The sequence below is a fragment of the Artibeus jamaicensis genome, unplaced genomic scaffold, assembly GCF_021234435.1.
Source record: "Artibeus jamaicensis isolate MK-2021 breed Jamaican fruit bat unplaced genomic scaffold, CSHL_Jam_final contig_456, whole genome shotgun sequence".
Taxonomy (NCBI): Eukaryota; Metazoa; Chordata; class Mammalia; order Chiroptera; family Phyllostomidae; genus Artibeus; species Artibeus jamaicensis.
Genome location: NW_026521839.1, coordinates 4968793 through 4986650, shown reverse-complemented (window position 1 = coordinate 4986650; position 17858 = coordinate 4968793). Strand labels below are relative to the sequence as shown.

At 44.3% G+C, this 17858-nt stretch overlaps 1 protein-coding gene across 3 annotated transcripts in view; it reads left to right on the top strand.

Moving 5' to 3' along the window:
* The window catches only part of LOC119051041 (protocadherin alpha-C2), a 74998-nt gene extending 58063 nt beyond the window's left edge, over positions 1–16935 (top strand). For 2 of the 3 annotated variants that reach the window (XM_037147619.2, XM_037147618.2), the window contains exon 4: positions 14966–16935. In XM_037147619.2, coding sequence (XP_037003514.2) covers positions 14966–15276 — 311 coding nt within the window. In that variant the 3' untranslated portion in view covers positions 15277–16935. The remainder of the gene's footprint in view (positions 1–14965) is intronic. The other variant, XM_037147621.2, reaches the window with a different exon arrangement.
* Positions 16936–17858: the final 923 nt, after the last annotated feature.

Below are 17858 nucleotides of genomic sequence, written 5' to 3'. Positions count from 1 at the left end.
TTTCACAAGTTCCAGGAATTAGGACACGGGCATCATTGGGAGACCGTTAATCTTCCTACCACGTGGTCTTTCATGTTGAGGCAGAGACGGCTGTGCGTTTCTCTGTGTGTGTAAACTTCAGTAGAGGTGGAGGTAAAAATAAAGTGCATATGAGGACTATGAAAAGGGGGTAGTCAGTGTTAATGAGACTTTAAATGCTTTCTGAAGGCTATTAATTGTTAGGAGTTTGATGGAATTAACCGCCTTGCTTTCCCGCAGATTTTCATTATTAAGAATAGATGCAAAGAGCTAACTGAGGGAACAAGGTTCAAATCAGGTTTATTATTGGTAACGATGATGTGGAGCATAGGGAAGGGTGTCCAACCTCCCCCAGAATGCAAGGGAAGAAAGTGAGGAATGGCAGAGTGTTTCCTGAGTGAGAAGGGAGAACTGTCCTGGTGTGATCACCGAACAGAGGCTGAGCTGGAAAAGAGGAAGAGAATTAGAGAAGAGGTATTTCACGAAGGAATAGCAACCATTGATGCTAACTTTGTCCAATCAAGAAGCATTTTCCATATGATTTACGGAAATCTCCCCAGTCAGATAAACAGTGTTTTCTCATTGGGGATAGTAAGTAGAAAGTGGAGCTAAAGATACAAGCTCCCTTCTTAACCCACCCCTACAGGATGGAAGTATTGGTTTGGTAGTGTTCCCTTCTGTATGAGCAGGGGTAGAAACATGGAGACAAGAGGAAAATGGTTCCCACTGCATTATTAAAGGATAAGAGATATTGTTCTGTCCCAGGCTTAAGAGTATTTTTCCAAAAGTTGGGAAGCAGTCAGGAGAAGACAGTACTCTTTGAATCATCCATAGGCTAATCTGGAAGAAGTCGTTTAAAGGGCATGGCAGGTGGCAGAAAAGTTACTGTACCTAGGGACAACACATAGTTCCTGTCCTGTATGCATCTAGCATCTGTGTCTAGGTGAAAGCAGATGAAAGTTTATATCCAGGACCTCCCTGAAGAAGAAAGTGCAGAGCCAGATCGGTGTGTACGTGTGTGTTGGGAGTTGTGGGAAGTGGGGCAGAGGAGGTATTTCAGTCAATATTCTTAAATCTCGCTTGCTTTTCTTCAGTGATTCGTCTTGTGTCAGGGTCAGCAGTCAGGGTGGTTATGGGCCCAGTCTGTGGATGTGCATGTACTCAGGATTTGTTTGTTTGTTTGTTTGTTTGTGTAACAAACCTATTCTCATACTAGCTACCTCCTTGAACAGGCGAGGCACCTCCAAAACCTAGAGCATCTCAGTGCCCTTAGCAGCTGTGATTGGAGAACAAATCACCCCTCATGTCTCTGACAGTGATTAGGCATAAGACCCATGAAAGAGCTTCCTTGGAGTCCAGTGCTCCTGTAGGCTCCTCCTGTCCCCACAATGTCAATAAAACTGCTGTCCCTGTAGTCTGCCGTGAGCGGCTGTGCTTAGTCAATGGTCAGTGTCTCGTCAGTCTCCCTCTGTCGCACTGAGTATATTTCATTCTCATACCTGCCTTGGTGAGTTTTTGTTTTATGGTGGATGAGCTCTTCAATATGCTCTTGCTAAATCTAGGGATTCAGAGATGTATGTTAATTGCTTTGGCCCTTTCTCACTCAGGGTCACAACCTTGTTTCCAGGACACTAGCCTTCTAAATGGTTACAATTTGAAGGGCACTATGAAGGTCCCCAAAAACTCACTTCAAGGGCAGGTCCCTAGAACTCCACCATAAACCACCACCATGGACTTTCTCTTTAAAATCTTTATTCATTCATTTGTATATATTCTCTCTTTCTCTCTCTCTATCTATATCTCTCTCATACACACACACTCACAAAGAAATAAAATACTTTCATATTAGAATATCATGTCCCAGGGTACTTTTTCTGGTTTGGCTTCAATATAGAATTTGGTTAGAAACTTCTATATAGTCACTAAACAATATATTTATTTATTTTTTAATGATTTTATTTATTTATTTGGGGGGGAAGGTAAGGAGAAAGAGAGGGAGAGAAACATCAATGTGTGGTTGCCCCTATATGTCCCCAGCTGGGACCTGGCCCACAACCCGGGTATGTGCCCTGACGGCGAATTGAACTGGCGACCCTTTGGTTCACAGGCCCGCACTCACTCCATTGAGCTACACCAGCCAGGGCTCAAATATATTCGTTAAGCACCTGCTTAAGGCCAGTCTCTCTTCTAGGTGATGCAGATATAATATTAAATATATAACACAGTCTTGTCCTCATAACCCAGTGTGGGAAGAGAGAAATGTAAAGAAATAAGAAAAAAATATTTCAGCGTCATGTGATAAGGACTGTAATAGTACTGTGCATAGGCAGGGCCAATTTGGGGCTAGGAAACTGAGATAAACCACCATGGCCTGTCAGTCCACAATGGGACTCGGAGTCTGTGTTGTAATCAAACAAACCCAGTGTAAGGATAGCAAGCCAGTTCACCTTGACCAAGAGAGTCCCCCAAATTGTTTTCACGGGACCCAAAGCTTCCCTCAATGATTATGAATACTAGATGCAGGAACCCAGATGGTGAAACTGGGAATTCAGGGGACCAGGTCAGAGATTATGTGGCATGTAACATGGGTGTTGAAGGATGACAAGTAGGATGTGGGAAGGAAGAGAGTTCCAGCCAAAGGGAGTAATACATGCGTTCTTTAAAAAAAACCCTGAAGCGTGTGGTCTGGGTGAATGGAAGGAGTGCATTGCAGAGCTAGTATGGAGGACTGCTGGGAAATGAGCTCACAGGGGCAGACTGGAGTCAGATTTTTCAGGGCCTCACAAATTCAGCTAAAGAACTTGTAGTTTCATTTGCTGGCCATGGGAAGCCAACAGATTTGCTTGTTTGTTTTAAGAAAGGAGGCTCTGTGATCCTGCTTTGCTCTGTGGATCAAGACAGGCTCGTGAGCTACCTATCAGCTTAGTGTTTTTCTCTCCGTAGACCAAGGATCGGAAAGTTTGAGTGTCTGGAAATGTGGGACCAAAAGGGAGGTGAATGTAGCATTTTTGTAAAAAGAACTGGCCTTGTTAATGTTCTTAGGTGATCGGGTGGACTTGGTCTTGATTGTGTATGAGAAAATATGGAGAACGAAGGGCAGGTTTGTTTAAACTTTGCTGTGTGAGCTTAGGGGAGGCAGCATGGCGTTGCATGGGGCCTCAGACCCCTGAGGTACCACTTCATCACTGTACCTCAGATTCATTAGTGTGTGAAAGGTACAAGACTGCAGGCTGCAATAGGAATTAAATGAGACCGTGCATGCAAAAAGACTCAGTACAGTGCTTAGCTCATGGCAAGCACACAGAAATGTTAGCATTTACTCAATTTACTATCCTGGCATTTAGCACAATACCTGGCACACAGTAAATAGGATTCACAATGTTTTTGTTAGATGCAGTGGAATGGCATTGAAGTCCAGGGGCAGGCAGTGGGCTAGAGGGCTGTCCCCAGGACTCATCCTCTTGCTCTGCAGTGTTCTGATGGCACCTCCATTTTACACCCTCAGAGGAGGGATATCGCTGCTTGTCCAGAAATGGTTGCTCAAGGCCGAGACGTGATACAGCATCGCAGAGCCTGGGATTGCTGCCAAGTTTAAGAAGCACAGATTGTATCAAAGTAAGGGGGGAAGATGGAGAAGAAAAGTTTGAAAACCCAGTCAAAGGTAGAAGCAGTGTTATCGTTAGGTGAAATGATTCTGCCTCACACAGGTTGGGTGGGCCAGGCGGTGGGTGTGAGACCCTGCGGAGAGTCACTGTCAAGTTGTGGTGTAGAAGGAGGAACCCAGCAGTGGCCTCTGGGGCCCAAGTAGCAAGGCTGCTTTCCAGGACCTAGCACTTAGAAAAGCCCGTTTGGTTTAATATTATGCTGTCACCATCTTGAAGTCCTTAATCATTTTTTTAAAGGGGGGCCCATTTTCATTTTGCAATGGACCCTGCAAATTGTGTAGGTGGTCCTGGGTCCAGACTATCTGGGACAGTGACATTTTGTCCCAGCTAGTTTTAAATTTGCAGCTGATTTTAAACAAGTAGCTGCTGGGCTAGTATTCTTTTTGAGCTCTCTCTCTCTCTCTCTCTGATTTAGCTATGAGCTGGCAAAAATCATAAGAAATTAAATCTGACAGAATTAAAAGTGAGTAGTACCTCCTTGCCGCCTCCAGTCACACTCCCCAGAAGTAACTACTGCCAGTAGTTTAGTGTATGTCCCTAATTTTTTATGAGTATAAAATTTACATCAGCAATTACGTTGTTGATGTAAATATTAAATACAGTACCCCGTGAATGAAAATATCCGATTCCCTCAATTCTGTGCCCCTCGGTGTGGCAACCGCTGTTAACAGTTTTGTGTGTATCCTCCAAAAATTTTTTCAATGAATATACTTTATTTTTTAGAGCAGTTTTAGGTTCACAGTGAAACCAAGCAGGAAGGACAGAGAGTCCCCAGGCACCCCAGTCCCGGCCCCTGCACAGCACCTGCCACGATTGGTGTCCAGCACCGGGTCGGGTGTGTGTTACAGACGATGACCCTGCACTGGCACATGGCCACCTAGAGTTCGTAGTTCACACTGGGGTTTACTTTTCCAAATACTTTTCAAATTGATTTTAATCATGCGATTGATGTATGAATGTTTTTTCCGTGTTTATTTACAAATATGTAGCCTTTCAACAAGCAAAACGGCATAATGTTGTGCATATTACTACTGTGTGTAGCTCTTTAAAAGCACCTTTCCAAGTCAGTGCATATATACCCCCTCATTCTTTTTTAATAGGGGAATGGTATGTTTTATTTTTATATTATAATTTCTTTATCTAATTTCCCATTGATATCTATGCAGTGCACATTCTTATACACTCCTCTTAGCATTTGTATGGTTAGATTTCCAGAAGCGGGATTACTGGGTTATAGGATATGAACACATAAAGTTGGCATTCTCTTATCTGGGGTGGGCTGCCCCACCTCTACCTGGTGCTGCCTGCCAACTCGGTGACACCGTCACCCAGGGACTTAGTCCTCAGGTTGGAGGATAGTGGAGCAGACAGAGGAGAAATTAATTGTTAATAGCTGACCTCTATTGAGTACTTAAACCATGCTTTGTGAATTTAAGCCAGGTATTGTTCTAACACCCTACATGTATTAACCCCTTTAATCTGTATGGGCGCCCCTCCCCATAAGCCTGTCATACCCATTTTATGCTTAGGAAACTGAGATAGTTGAGGTTAAGTAAGGGTCTACACCTCTCTAGTGAGTGGTGGGGCCGGGGTGTGAAGCAGGGCTCTTAACCTCCGTGCAGACTGTACCTAGAAATTGTACTGCCCTCTTTGTACCAGAGTTGTTTTCTACCTTGTTTATTAAAACAATATTGTATTTATTCATTTACTTGTCCTTTTCTACACTCTTCCTCTTTGAGGGTAGGGTACCTGTCCTAATATTATTTATATCCCTTCCCCTGATTCCTAGTACAATGCCTAACTTATTGTATACAATACATATTAGTACATTTAGTTGAATGAGTTATAGCGCCTCTGGGAGGTATCTGATTCATCCATATTACAGCTGAAGAAACTGTTACCTGCCATGTGGGCTCTTGGTTCTTGAGTTTGGCAAAGAAAGAATTCAGAACCAAGAACTGTACCACAAGAGGAAGTTGATTTAGCATGCAAAGCCAAAGTATTCTTAAACAGAAGATTCAAGTGGGCTGCTTTGAGAGCTGCCTTGGCCTTTTAGAAAGAAAGTCACAGGGGCAGAGGAAGCGAGCCAGCTGGGCTGCATGGGCTCAGGAAACAAGTTACAGAGGCAAAAGGAGGGCCTTTGCAGACAGGTTCAAAGGGTCAGCCCTGGACTAACTGCCACTGCCCACTGCTGTCTCGTGGGGCCCCTGAGAGCTTAGGAGGAAGAAAACAAAGATACAGACAGCCCTGAAGAAAGAGGCATGGGTGTGCTCTAGAGAGAGAGAGCATGCACTGGGCCCTTTCCAGAAAGGGTTTTATCTGTTTCCTAAAGGCAGAGATGTTAGGGGAGGTCTCGAAACATTAGCTCAACGGAATATTCATCAGCTTTCCATGTGTGTCCTTTAATATGCTGATTCATCAAAATGAGCATGTAGGGTCAGGTTCCTGGTTTCTATTGATTGGTTGGCACTCAGGTGTGGGGTCATTGGTAATTACACCCCGTCCTGACGCCCTCCATGGTGTTGCTTCATCTGCTTTTGCTGCTTTTCTGGGCCTGAAGCTGAAACTCAACTGAAGCTGAGGTGTTATCTCTGGTTTGACCAAAACTCTGTCTCTTTGGTCCACAGACCTGAGGCTTCGTTCCTAAGATAATTCGACCCTGATTAGAACCTCCTTGTCCTGAGGGCTTTTAATGCCTAAGAGAGTGGTCATGCCTGGGAGAAGGAGGCGGGTGAGTCGGGGCTCTGGGTGAGGCCAGTATGAATCAGCCGTCAGTCTCAGTTTCCCCATTTCACTCACCAAGGAATTTTTCAAGCTTCTTACTATCCTGCCTCAAAGCTACAAGTCAGTCAGTGTCTCTCAAAATAGTGTAGGAGAAAAGAGTAGAAAACAGAATGTTGAAGCTGTGATTCGAACCCAAGGCTTTTGATCCCTGGTCCAGTGTGCTGTCTACCACGTCCAAGCTGCCACTTCCTGCCTGCTTGTGAGGGCTCAGGGGAGTGGCTCCCTACCTAGCAACCATCTCTAAGCTGGAAAACTTCCCAACTAGACATCTTTAATGGTCCCTGGGAGGGGCAGGGCCCCAGGGGAAGAGGACCTCTGGAAAAGAGAAGTCCTGGCAGGACAGAGTCCAGGACTAGGTTGGTGAGGGGGAATCGGCTTCCTCAGGGGAATTCTACATAGTAATAATACCAACCCTTTATTCCAGTTGCTACACGTCAGACATTGTTCTCTGTGATTTATGAGCATTGTCTCTTCTTAATGCTCACAATCCTATTACCGTATTTTTTGGATCATAAGACACACATAGGTTTTAGAAGAGGAAAATAGGAAAAAAAATTTTTGAAGCAAAAAATGTGGTAAAGTATTTAATAACATAAATAACATAATATTTCACCAATGTAAGTGTAAAGCTACATTCGGACTGTAAGATGCACCCCCATTTTTCTCCCAAATTTGGGGGGGGAGTGCATCTTATAGTCCAAAAAATATGGTAGATGGATATTATTATCTCTGTTTTGCCTATGCAAGAATGGGGCTGAGAGGCCAAGTGACCTTCTCAAGGTTATACAACAAATGAGTGGTAAAGCTGAGACTCCAGCTCAAATCTGTGTGATCCTGAACCTTGACGTGGTGGTTCTGCTGCCCCCAGGGTGTAACACAGGCCGAGGCAGGGGCACTGTGAGGAGGCTGGAAGGAGACATTGCCCTCTCTAGACCCTGGGGGACTTGAGTAACCAAGAAATAAAGTAGAGACAACCAGATAGCCAGAGCCCTGCTGGAGACACAGAAAGAAGAAATGTGATTATTTTTATTTTATTTTTATTTTTATTTTTAGCTGACTATGGAGAGCTAGGAAGATTTGAGACTGGCCATTCTGATTTTTGAATCTGGGTTCCTAGCACGTGATATCTTTATACTCTTAACCTAGAAATGGCAGGGTTATTTTGGGCACAAAGCAAGAGCTTGGCTTTAAAAATATGCCGCTCTATTTATCTCTTCCGCTCCAAGATTACTGAAAATTAGCCCAGCTGTGGTCTGAGGCACCAAGCAGCCACAGAATCTTCTTCCAGATCACTCAACCCACCTAAAGCCGGAGAAAGAGCGGGAGTGGCAGCCTGTGGGAGGGGAACCAGATCGACTTGCCCAGCACCCAGCCCGGCCTCTGATGGCACACACACCACCCCTTGCAGCTGCTCTGGGGGTCAGAGCGCCAGGCCTGTGAGTGGAGCTCAACTCTGCCTGCTCCCCCACCCCAAAGCTTCAAGAAGTAAAATAATAATAATAGTTATTATTATTTTATTATTATAAAACTCTAAAATAATAATAATTATTATTATGAAATTCTATTTTCGAGGGTGGGGAGTCAGTCTGAGAACCATATTTTGGCTTTATTACCAAATCCCTTGTGATTCAGGGCAAATCATCTTGCTGTAATGTAAGCCTTCAGTTTCCTTATCTGTAAAATGGAAATCTTTAAAATATGTATACATGTATATAACACATTTACAAGTAAATATCTATGCAAAATGTTTAATAACGTGCCTGGCCTGCCATAAGCAGTCGACCAATATTCCTTAAAGGAATGAATAAGTCTGCTGCTCTGATCTTACTAACAAGTAAAGCGTGACAAGTTGTTACTTTGCACCGGGTACTGCCTTATGTGCTCTATAAAGATAATTACATTTAATATTAAAACAGCCCACGAGGTGCGTGCTGTTGTCTCCTTTAAGTGAAAACTGAGGCCCAGAAATACTAAATAATTTGCTAACCATCACAACGTTTACATGACGTAGCCAGATTGAAACCTAGTATTCTGAGTGTAGAGCCTTAAAGTCTTACAGAGAACAGGGGTATATGTTGTTACATTCCTTGTTTCCATGGAAAATTCTTTCCACTGTCAACCGAACGACTGAGGAGCCTGGGGAAATGCTAGGCCAGGTGGTTCGAGCTTTCTCCTCGTCTCTCTGATCTAGACAGGATTTGAGTTTCAGATTCTGGTTCTCCTGTGCTTTGTGGGCGGTAATTACTCAGATTAACATTGCCCAATTCATAAAGGATTGAGGGAGGGAGAGGAGGCGGAGCTTGTGCAGGCAGTCCGCAGACCCGGCAGATGGCAGGATGGGGGTGGGGTGGGGTGGGGGGCTAGAGGTGTTTCACAGTCTGGGCTTGGGGGGGTGGAGGGTGGCGGATCCTTTTTACCTTTCGGTCAGGTTGAGCGTGTATAATTCTACAACCTGCCAAATTCTGGTACATTCACGCACAGAGGGAGAGCTAGACAGAGAGAGCAGATGGAGAGATGAAATGGTTTCTCAAAGCCAAAATGAAACCAGAGCTGCTTGAAAGGCTGCGGGTGGCTGGTTCTGGTGGGGAGAGGAGGAGTCAAGGACGGGGCTAAGGCAGGTGTCTCTGCACGGAAAACTAGGATGTTCACTTGCAAACCCAGAATCTGCAGAATCTTCTGGGTCCTGACTCTTCCTAGCGCAGCCAGAGAAAGAGCATCTGCGCTGGGAGAACGTGTGGTCCAGGGGAGCTGTCTGGCTGGGCCGGAAATGGCTGTAATCATTTAATAGCCTTTGCTGGCTGCACTGACCCAGCAGAGTGGGCGGTAGGCAGGCTCCAGAGCGCTGTCTGGCAAGATAGTCCCTGGCTTTAATAAAAATGATGGGTTTTCTGGGAGCTCTTTATTAGCCTTAGCACCCAAATCCCAGAGATGGTAACAAAGGGCTGAATGGGGCGTGAAGGGGCGGGGCTGAAGCCTGCGGACTGGGCTGCGCTTTCCATGAGCCTGTCACTCCCACATCCGCACCCCTCCCCGCATCTCCACTCCTCCCTTCAACTATTTCTAGTTTACAGACTCTGCCTGCCTCTCTGTTTCCCAAGTGGTGACAAAACCGACAGAATTGTCGTGATTGCTACATTTGGGTACGGTTTCAGGGTTTTTAAAGAGCCTTCAGATACAGCCCAGAATGTGGGTCTCATAACTGGAGTGAGATTGCCCTGATTTGAGTCCCAGGCCCCACCATTTAGAAACCGTGTGACCATTGGCCTGTAGTCTTTTTATTTATAAACTGACATATCTCTAAAACAGACATGGGTATTGGCAACATCTACTTCGTAGGGGGTCTTGAACAAAAATCACACTGCATGCAAATCTACTGAGCCCAGCGCCAGGCGCATAGAAGGACAGAGGAACTATTCACCCAGCCCACGCCCTCCCTGTAGACAGGAGGGTGACCACTGGTCATCTGTTTTATGAATGAGAAACAGGCTCAGAGGTACTTCCAGACATTGCTCAGGATGATGCCCTGTCAAGTGATAGAGCCAGGGCAGGCCCTCAAGTTCAGACGGGTAACACGAGATGAAGAAAGGAAAGAGAGTTAGTTAAGCACTGTCCGTAATGCTCCAGCCCATGCCCTCCTCAGAGCTTTCCTGAAAGAAAATATCCTCAGCCAAACGCTGTTCTGTTTGGGGAAGTCTGTGTACATCAGATAAACCTCTCTGGCCTTAGCTGATTGTCCAGGGCAGTTCAGAATAGGGTTTGGGGTGAGTCTGGCATTTGCTTCGCCATCTTCAGGACCTACCTAGGCATTGGCATTGGCATTGGCAAAGCCTCCAGCCCAATCATTCCCAGTCAGGGAGGCTGAACCTCAGCCAGAGCTGGTTTGGCATGAAAGAGGAAAGTGAGGAGTGTTGCCGAGAAGACCCTGGGTGGCACCTAAGGGAAGTGCCTGCACTGGATTATAGGGTTAAGTGAGGGGTCGGCTACCTCCAGAGAGCAGTTTCAAAGTCGCAGATCTGTGTACTTTTTTCCCCTCTTAATGTAGGTTGTTCTGATTTTTAAATGTATTCCTACCTGTTGTGGAGAAATTTTTTTAAAAACAGCAAAACCATTTACTGCGATGATTACATTTTATTAGCATTTTCAAATGTTATTGGGTTTTAATCTGAAGGTCAGGGATTCAGACCTCCACAGGCTTGTCCCTGATTGGTCCATTCATTTGAGCCTTGGCTGCATTTCAGTCTGGTCTTTGTCTGCCCCAGAGGTGGTTCCCGGGAGCAAAAGGGCGGGGACTTGCCCCAGGAGGGGGAAGGGAAGCTGTATTGAAGGAGAAAACATTACCTTAATTGACGGTTTGCTGGGACTGGCCCTGAGCAGGGGTTAGGGGCATGAAAGGTTTGTCTTTCTTTTTCATCTTCTTCAGAGGGAGGCAGAATCATCTCCTTGATTCTGCCCCAAAGTCACAGCATTTTATAGGCAAAGCCGGCCAAGGGTTTCAGTGCTCTGGGCCAAAAGGGACTCAGACTAGGAGGTCAGTAAATATTGTTTATTAGATCCTTAAGCTATTATTTCACTTGAATGACCCCTAGAAGTGTTTGCTTACACATCAGCCAGAACGAGTTAGGCACAACTGCCTGTGAGGGGTGGAGAAAGCAGACCTTGTTCTGCTCTGCAGAAGCTGAATGTGAGGAGTATGCACCTGAATGGCTGTCTCATTGCTTCTTGGAGTTTAGGCTGAGTCAGACCAAACCCAGGCTCCCAGCAAATGACAGGTAAAAGAAGCTTATTAACTCTTAGCAATCCTGCTATGAGGGGACTGTGAGGCATGACCATTAATGTTCCTCCATTCTGCAAGATAAAGATATCTCTGAGCTCTGCGTCTCCATATGGCAGTGGAAAGGCCTCATGCAGAGTCCCAGCTGTGGCTGCAAAAAAAATTTCCATCCTGGGCTCCCGTGAGAGCCACTAAAGGACTGAGGAGTGGCATTGAAACCTGATTCCCCTAGATGCCAAATCAGAGGCTTTTAAATCCATTTCCCACTTTTGTCTGAGTCTTTCAGGGTCAGGGCCCGGGTCTGAAAGGTAAACAGGCAGATTCTGGCTGAGCTCAGTTGCAGATCTGATTGTCTTACATGAATCAAAAAAAGCTGCCTCAGAGAAAAATATCTGTTGCCTTCTGCTCAAAGACCTATCGTGTCAGTCAACTCCGGCAGGGGAAGCCTGGTGCAGGGAAGGGGCTTAGGGGAGAAAGCTCGGTTTCTTACTCCCTTTCCCACTGCCTGCTGGTACTCGGACTGCATTTGCAACATCCTTGCCCTGCACCAAGAGCCTGTACCACATACAGGGTGGGCAAAAGTAGGTTTACAGTGGTGAGTACGTGAAACAGTTTATTCTTGTATTATTGTTTATTAATTATTGCATTACTTATTATTAGCATTAACCCACTTTTGCCCACTCATGTATAGTTGCCCATCTGAGATCCCATTTATTGATCTTTCACATTGTGCCCGAGTCAGGCTTAGCACTTTGCATTGTCTTTACACACATTGTCTTTAGGGATTCCGAAAGTGCCGTCAGTGGAAGGCTTTTGGAGCCTCTAAAGAGTGGGTACCTCTGCCACTTCTCACATCGGTCCTTTCATTCATTCATCCAGCAAGTATTTGTTTAACACGTGTTGTGAGCCAGGACTTGTGCTGGACACTGTTAATATAGGGTGAATACATCAGATACGTTTTCCACCTCTGTGGACCTTACAGTGTGGAGTCGGAGGTGAAGGGGGTGCTGCTTGACTAGGACGCTCATGGAATGCCTCTCCAAGGAGGTTGCATTTTAAATGTGGATTTGAAGAAGGGGGAGTCATGCCAAGAATGGAGGGGAGATCATTCTGGGCAAAGAGAAACCCTGTGCATGCAGATCTTGAGGCAAAAGCAATCCCAGGGTGTTTTTGAGGAACTGAAAGCCTCTGTGGTTGGAGGGCGGTGGTGAGAAGGAGGCTTGTCGGTGTAACTGGGGAATAAAAAATATCTGATTATTGAAGGGCCTTATATACCATGGTAAGGAGTTTGATGGGGTTTTTTTTTTTCCCCTCAATGCAGTGTAAGGTCTCTGAATCATTTCAAACAGGGGAGTGACATCATCTGATTTCTGTTTTTTAAAGGATCTTACTGTATTATGTTATACTTCAGTTTTTCAAAAATGGAGGAAGATTTGGAGGAATAAAGATGACTCTGGCTACTGTATGGAGTGTTAAGAGAGAGGCAGAAGTAGAAGCCACTTGAACAAGGAAGAGGCTATTGTAATTCACCCAAGAAAATGTAGTAGCGGTGAAAATAAGGAGAAGACAAAGTCAGGGTATATTTAGGAGGCAGAAATGACAGGCCTTGATCTGTTATAAATGAAGAATGAAGACTAGGGGAAAATGAAGAGTAGCTCTGAAGTTCCTGGCGTGAGCACTGGGGTGAATAGAGGGCCACTTATTGAGTGTACAGAGATTTAGAAAGAAGTAGAGGAATCATAAGTTTGATTTCGGATTGCTTCAGTTTCAGACGCCCATGAGGCCTCCAAGACGAGACACCAGATAGGCAGTTGGGCACAGAGTGACAGGGCTTTCAATGTAAATTTCTGTCTCATCAGCATATTTAGATAGTATGTATTCCCATGCATGTGGCTGCGATCCATAAATGAGAAAGTAAAGAGAAGGAAGAGAAGTTCTAGAGCCAAACCCAAGGAAGCTCTAACACATGGGTGAAGAAAGAGATCCAACCAGGAAACTGAGAAAGAACAGCCAGAGAGAAGCTCAGGGGAATGGATGGATAAGGAGCTCATCAAAACGAATGTTTCAAGAAGGGGATGACAGATGCTGCAGGGAGAGTCAATAAGATGAACACTCAGATGTGACCATCGGCTTTGGAAATAATGTAATTAGTGAGCCCAACTGCAGTCGAACATAAATGGTTTGTCTGGAGGACTTTTGGTGACTCTAGTGAAGGAGCCGTGTCAGACTCATGAACACTGCTGTGGTGTCAAAGGTTCCAATGTCATGGCCACTGGGATTACTTTGCCCAGACAGACCATTACTCTTCCTCTCTAGCTCTGACCCCTACTCTTTAGAAGTCATTGGTGTATTTATGGTGTGTCTTCCAACTAGACCCTCAGGAGAATCTTGCATTGAGAACACTTTCGGATGTGTAACCGTGTCCCCAAGTGTAAATTCCTCCTGTCTTCTGGAATGTCCTTTGACTCTTTCAAGCATAATTAATAACTGTCTCCTCTGGAGTCCCATAATACTTTACATGTGACTTAGTTATTGCAGCTACCAAATTGGTTTATAATTGCTGGAGTGTAAGTCCCAACTAAGTGCATTGAGGGTGGAGACTGGGTTTGGCAAGTCAGGCTGGCTCCCAGAGCTCTATCCAAACAGGCCTGATTTACAACAGGAGATTCCATTCTCTTATGCTCTGTAGTGTCTCACTGTACACACTCATCTTCATTTATAAAATGAAGGTTATTATAAAAGAATCGGGATCAAATACAGTTGACGCTTTAATGACATGTGTTTGAACTACATGAGTCCACTTACACACAGGTGTTTTTCAATAAATGAACATGGTACTGTAAATGTATTTTGTCTTCCTTTTGGTTTTCTTAATAACATCTTCTTTTCTCTGGCTTAATTTTAAGAATACGTCATATAATACATTTAATATACAAAATACATTAATCAACTGTTTATGTTATATTTGTAAGGCTTCTGGTCAACAGTGGGCCATTAGCAGTTAAGTTTTTGGAGAGTCAGAAGTTACACATGGATTTTTGACTTGGATGTTTGGGTGTCTGGTGACTTTAAACCCCCATTTGTTCAAGGGTCAACTGTAATTAATTCAACTAAATTTGTTTTTGTTTTGGACAGAGTAGATATCAAAAGACACCTGTAGCCAAAGTAATTTCTCAAATTCATAGGCTAAAAGTAACATATTCTGCTTTTTTTTTTAACACTTCAAACTGCACCATGTATCTCTAGTTTAGGTTTCTTTTCTCCATTAGCTGAAGATAATTCAGACATTCTGAGTACAACTGCAGACGAGAGTTCTGAAGTCCCCTGGCAGTTGACGGCAGAATGCCGTGTGTCAACTGCCTTTTAGGTTACTATCGTTATTGAAACCTCTGACCGAAGACCCCAGAGGTCCCTAAACTGGCCTGAGGAACAGTTCTGTAGTACCCACCATTAGGTGAGGTTCAGGTATTTCAGTGTGTGGTTAAACCAAACAACGCCCTAAGGGATCTCTCACAGTAGAAGGTTAAAAGAAGGTTAATGGCACTGATTGCCCCAGGAAATGCCCTGTGAACAGTAGCTCTTAGGACCTCAGGGTTTTTTGTTTTTGTTTTTCCTTCACCTTGGAAGCCAGGCCCATCTGAGTAGCTTTTCCTACATTCTACCCACTAACGTGACACTCGAGGTGTGTGTTGGCTCTGTTACTGACTTGTGGTGTTTTGTCTTTCAGAACCAGAGGCAGGAGAAGTGTCCCCTCCAGTCGGTGCTGGTGTCAACAGCAACAGCTGGACCTTTAAGTATGGACCAGGCAACCCCAAACAATCTGGTCCCGGTGAGTTGCCAGACAAATTCATTATCCCAGGATCTCCTGCAATCATCTCCATCCGGCAGGAGCCCACTAACAGCCAAATTGACAAAAGTGACTTCATAACCTTCGGCAAAAAGGAGGAGACCAAGAAAAAGAAGAAAAAGAAGAAGGGTAACAAGACCCAGGAGAAAAAAGAGAAAGGGAACAGCACGACTGACAACAGTGACCAGTGAGGTCATGTGATGGGAAACAAGCCACTTAGCCAGTTTTTGTAATTAAAGGCAACTCTCTCCCTTGTAGCAACTCCCTACCCACTCTGTTCTCCCCTCCACATGAGCCCTGTCATAGAGACCTCGGAAATCTGCAGCAAGTGCCCTGTGTGTCTGTTTAGATCACATTTAGCGGGTTTTGTCGTAAAAGCTTTACTAAGTCTGGTGTTAACTCTCTCTCTCCGCTCTGGCTTGTTTTCAGAACCTAAAAAGCAGACCCAAGTTTCCTTTCTCCTCCGCCGCAAAGGAGAGGCTTCCCAGCCCCGCCAGTGAGAGGTTGGACTCTCTGCCCTGTGCTCCGGGGATCCTGTCTTGATGACACTTGCAGGGCAGGCTGAAAGATTTTGAGATTGAGCAGCTTGGGTATCTGTGGCCACTAGGTATGTGTGACCACTGGGGATGGGCAAGTGCCAGACATTGGCTGGGTGCCAGACATTGGCTGGGCGGGGCCAGATTAGACCAGGCGGTGCAGGGAGGGCTGGGAAACAAAGGCAAACAAACAGGGAATTACCAGTCTGGAGGGGAACTGTGAAATTTACCAGGGACCAGACTGTCTAAATCTTACAACTCAAGAGGTCTGGGCCACCCTCAACCAGACAAAACCGCCCTCACGGACAAGACTTTAGCAGTCCCTACAGGCGGCACCTACAAGCCGATAGTTCAGCATTCAGCAAGGGGCCAGCCAGGGCGACAGAAGCAGGTCTGATGTGTTTCCTGTACGTGTCCTTGTGCTCACTTTATTAAAGATTCTTTTGCTCACACTGTTTATGAAAAGGCCAGATCCTTTTCCAACGACACATATGCAAAAGCAAAAGAAAAAGAAGAAAACCCCAACACCTCACTTTAAGCTGTTTGTCGTTTGATAGATTTATTTAAGAAAGAGAAAATCTATAATATAAATCTTTAAAAAGAACTATGATGAAGACAATTCCCCTAAACTCTCCTCAAAAGCGAGTTCAGTCTACAGCCATTTCGATGATCACCGCTGCTACAGAAGTGCTTTAAGAGAATTGCCTATAACATCTGTATTGTACCGGCCACCTGCCAATCACAGCTTTACTCTTTCAGGTCACTCTGGGGCTGCCTCTTGCATGTATTAATTGCTAAATAAAAGGATCTTTCTCTCTCTCTCTTTTCTAAGAAACAATTACGTGCACTTTGTATACACAACCTTCTCTAGCCAACACTATCAAGACCCAGAAATCGAAGAAAAAGATTGTTTTCTCATACACACAGTGAGCAGACTTTGCAGTCCTCTAATTCTGTGATTTGTCTTGGTGTGCTAGCTTACAGACAAACCTTCGCTCTGGTTTCGTTTACCTTTTCTATGACACTCTGACTTGCTACTCTTGCTAACACGTACGATGTGACCCAAGACCAATCTCCCATATGTATGCTGTATGCTATTATAAGACTCCCGAATATACTTACTCTGTGCTTGCGTATGTGAATGTTAATGCAACTATTACCTAGAGTGAACTTTAAGCTTTATCGTTGAATGTAATTCCATTATATTTTCTTTGGTACACCTGTGAAAAAGTGGAGTAGTGTTTTTTTTTTTTAAAGTATTGTTAATCAGCTTTTGTGTATGTAAGACACAGTAAAATTTATTTCTCAAATCAAGATACTGGTGATTCAAGGAATTTTATTTATGGTCAGCCAAGAGCTGTCTCTTGCCAAGACTTCTGCTGGCAAGGGAACAGATAAAGCTGTTCTTTCCTAGTAACAATTCTGGAATGAATACTGAGGATATTCCCTGAGGACGCAAGCACAACATTTACCAATCCGACCTCTTTCGAGTTGCAGAATGCTTTGAAATTTTAATGATGTCTGGGCTATCAGCTCATAGAGAACAATAAAATTTACTGTCACCTTAAACAAGAAATTTTAATTTTGTTAAAATGTACAATTTAGAAGTTTGATTATATTTTAAAAGTTAACATAAAAGAGGTAGGAGTCTGTTTCAAAACAAAGGTAGTAAATCTCAAAAAAATCTGTTTTGTCTATTTGCGCTTCATTCTCCCACATTTTGAAGGGTGTGTAACTTCAGCTCTGCAGGATTGCATGGGGTAAAACTTGTTGCCAACACATCTGAACCATTGCCACATTGTAGGTGTGATCATTTTGCCCCACTGAAACCCATGTATCTGACCTTACGTGCCTTTTGAATACTAGGAGAATCGGGCTAATTCGTTAATGATGATAAGTATAATGTATCTGTACAGCACTTTAGCACTTTTTACCTTTGCAAAGTGCTTTCCAATCCATGTTAGTTACTAGTTATTACAGCTGTAAGGATAAAACACGTCATGTGGATTCATTTTTAATTGGTGCTATTGGTATTTCCTCTGTTATTGCTAATAAATGGACAATGGTGGTATGAAAGAAATGGTGGTCATTTCATAGTATAAGAGTAGGAGGAAGCAGAACACTGATTATGCTTAGCTGTTATTTTTGAAGAAAGTTGCTGTTTGAAATTGACCGTAGCACTCCTTGGCTGTCTAGCTCCCGGGCTTTTACATTCATTACTAAGGCACAACATCCAA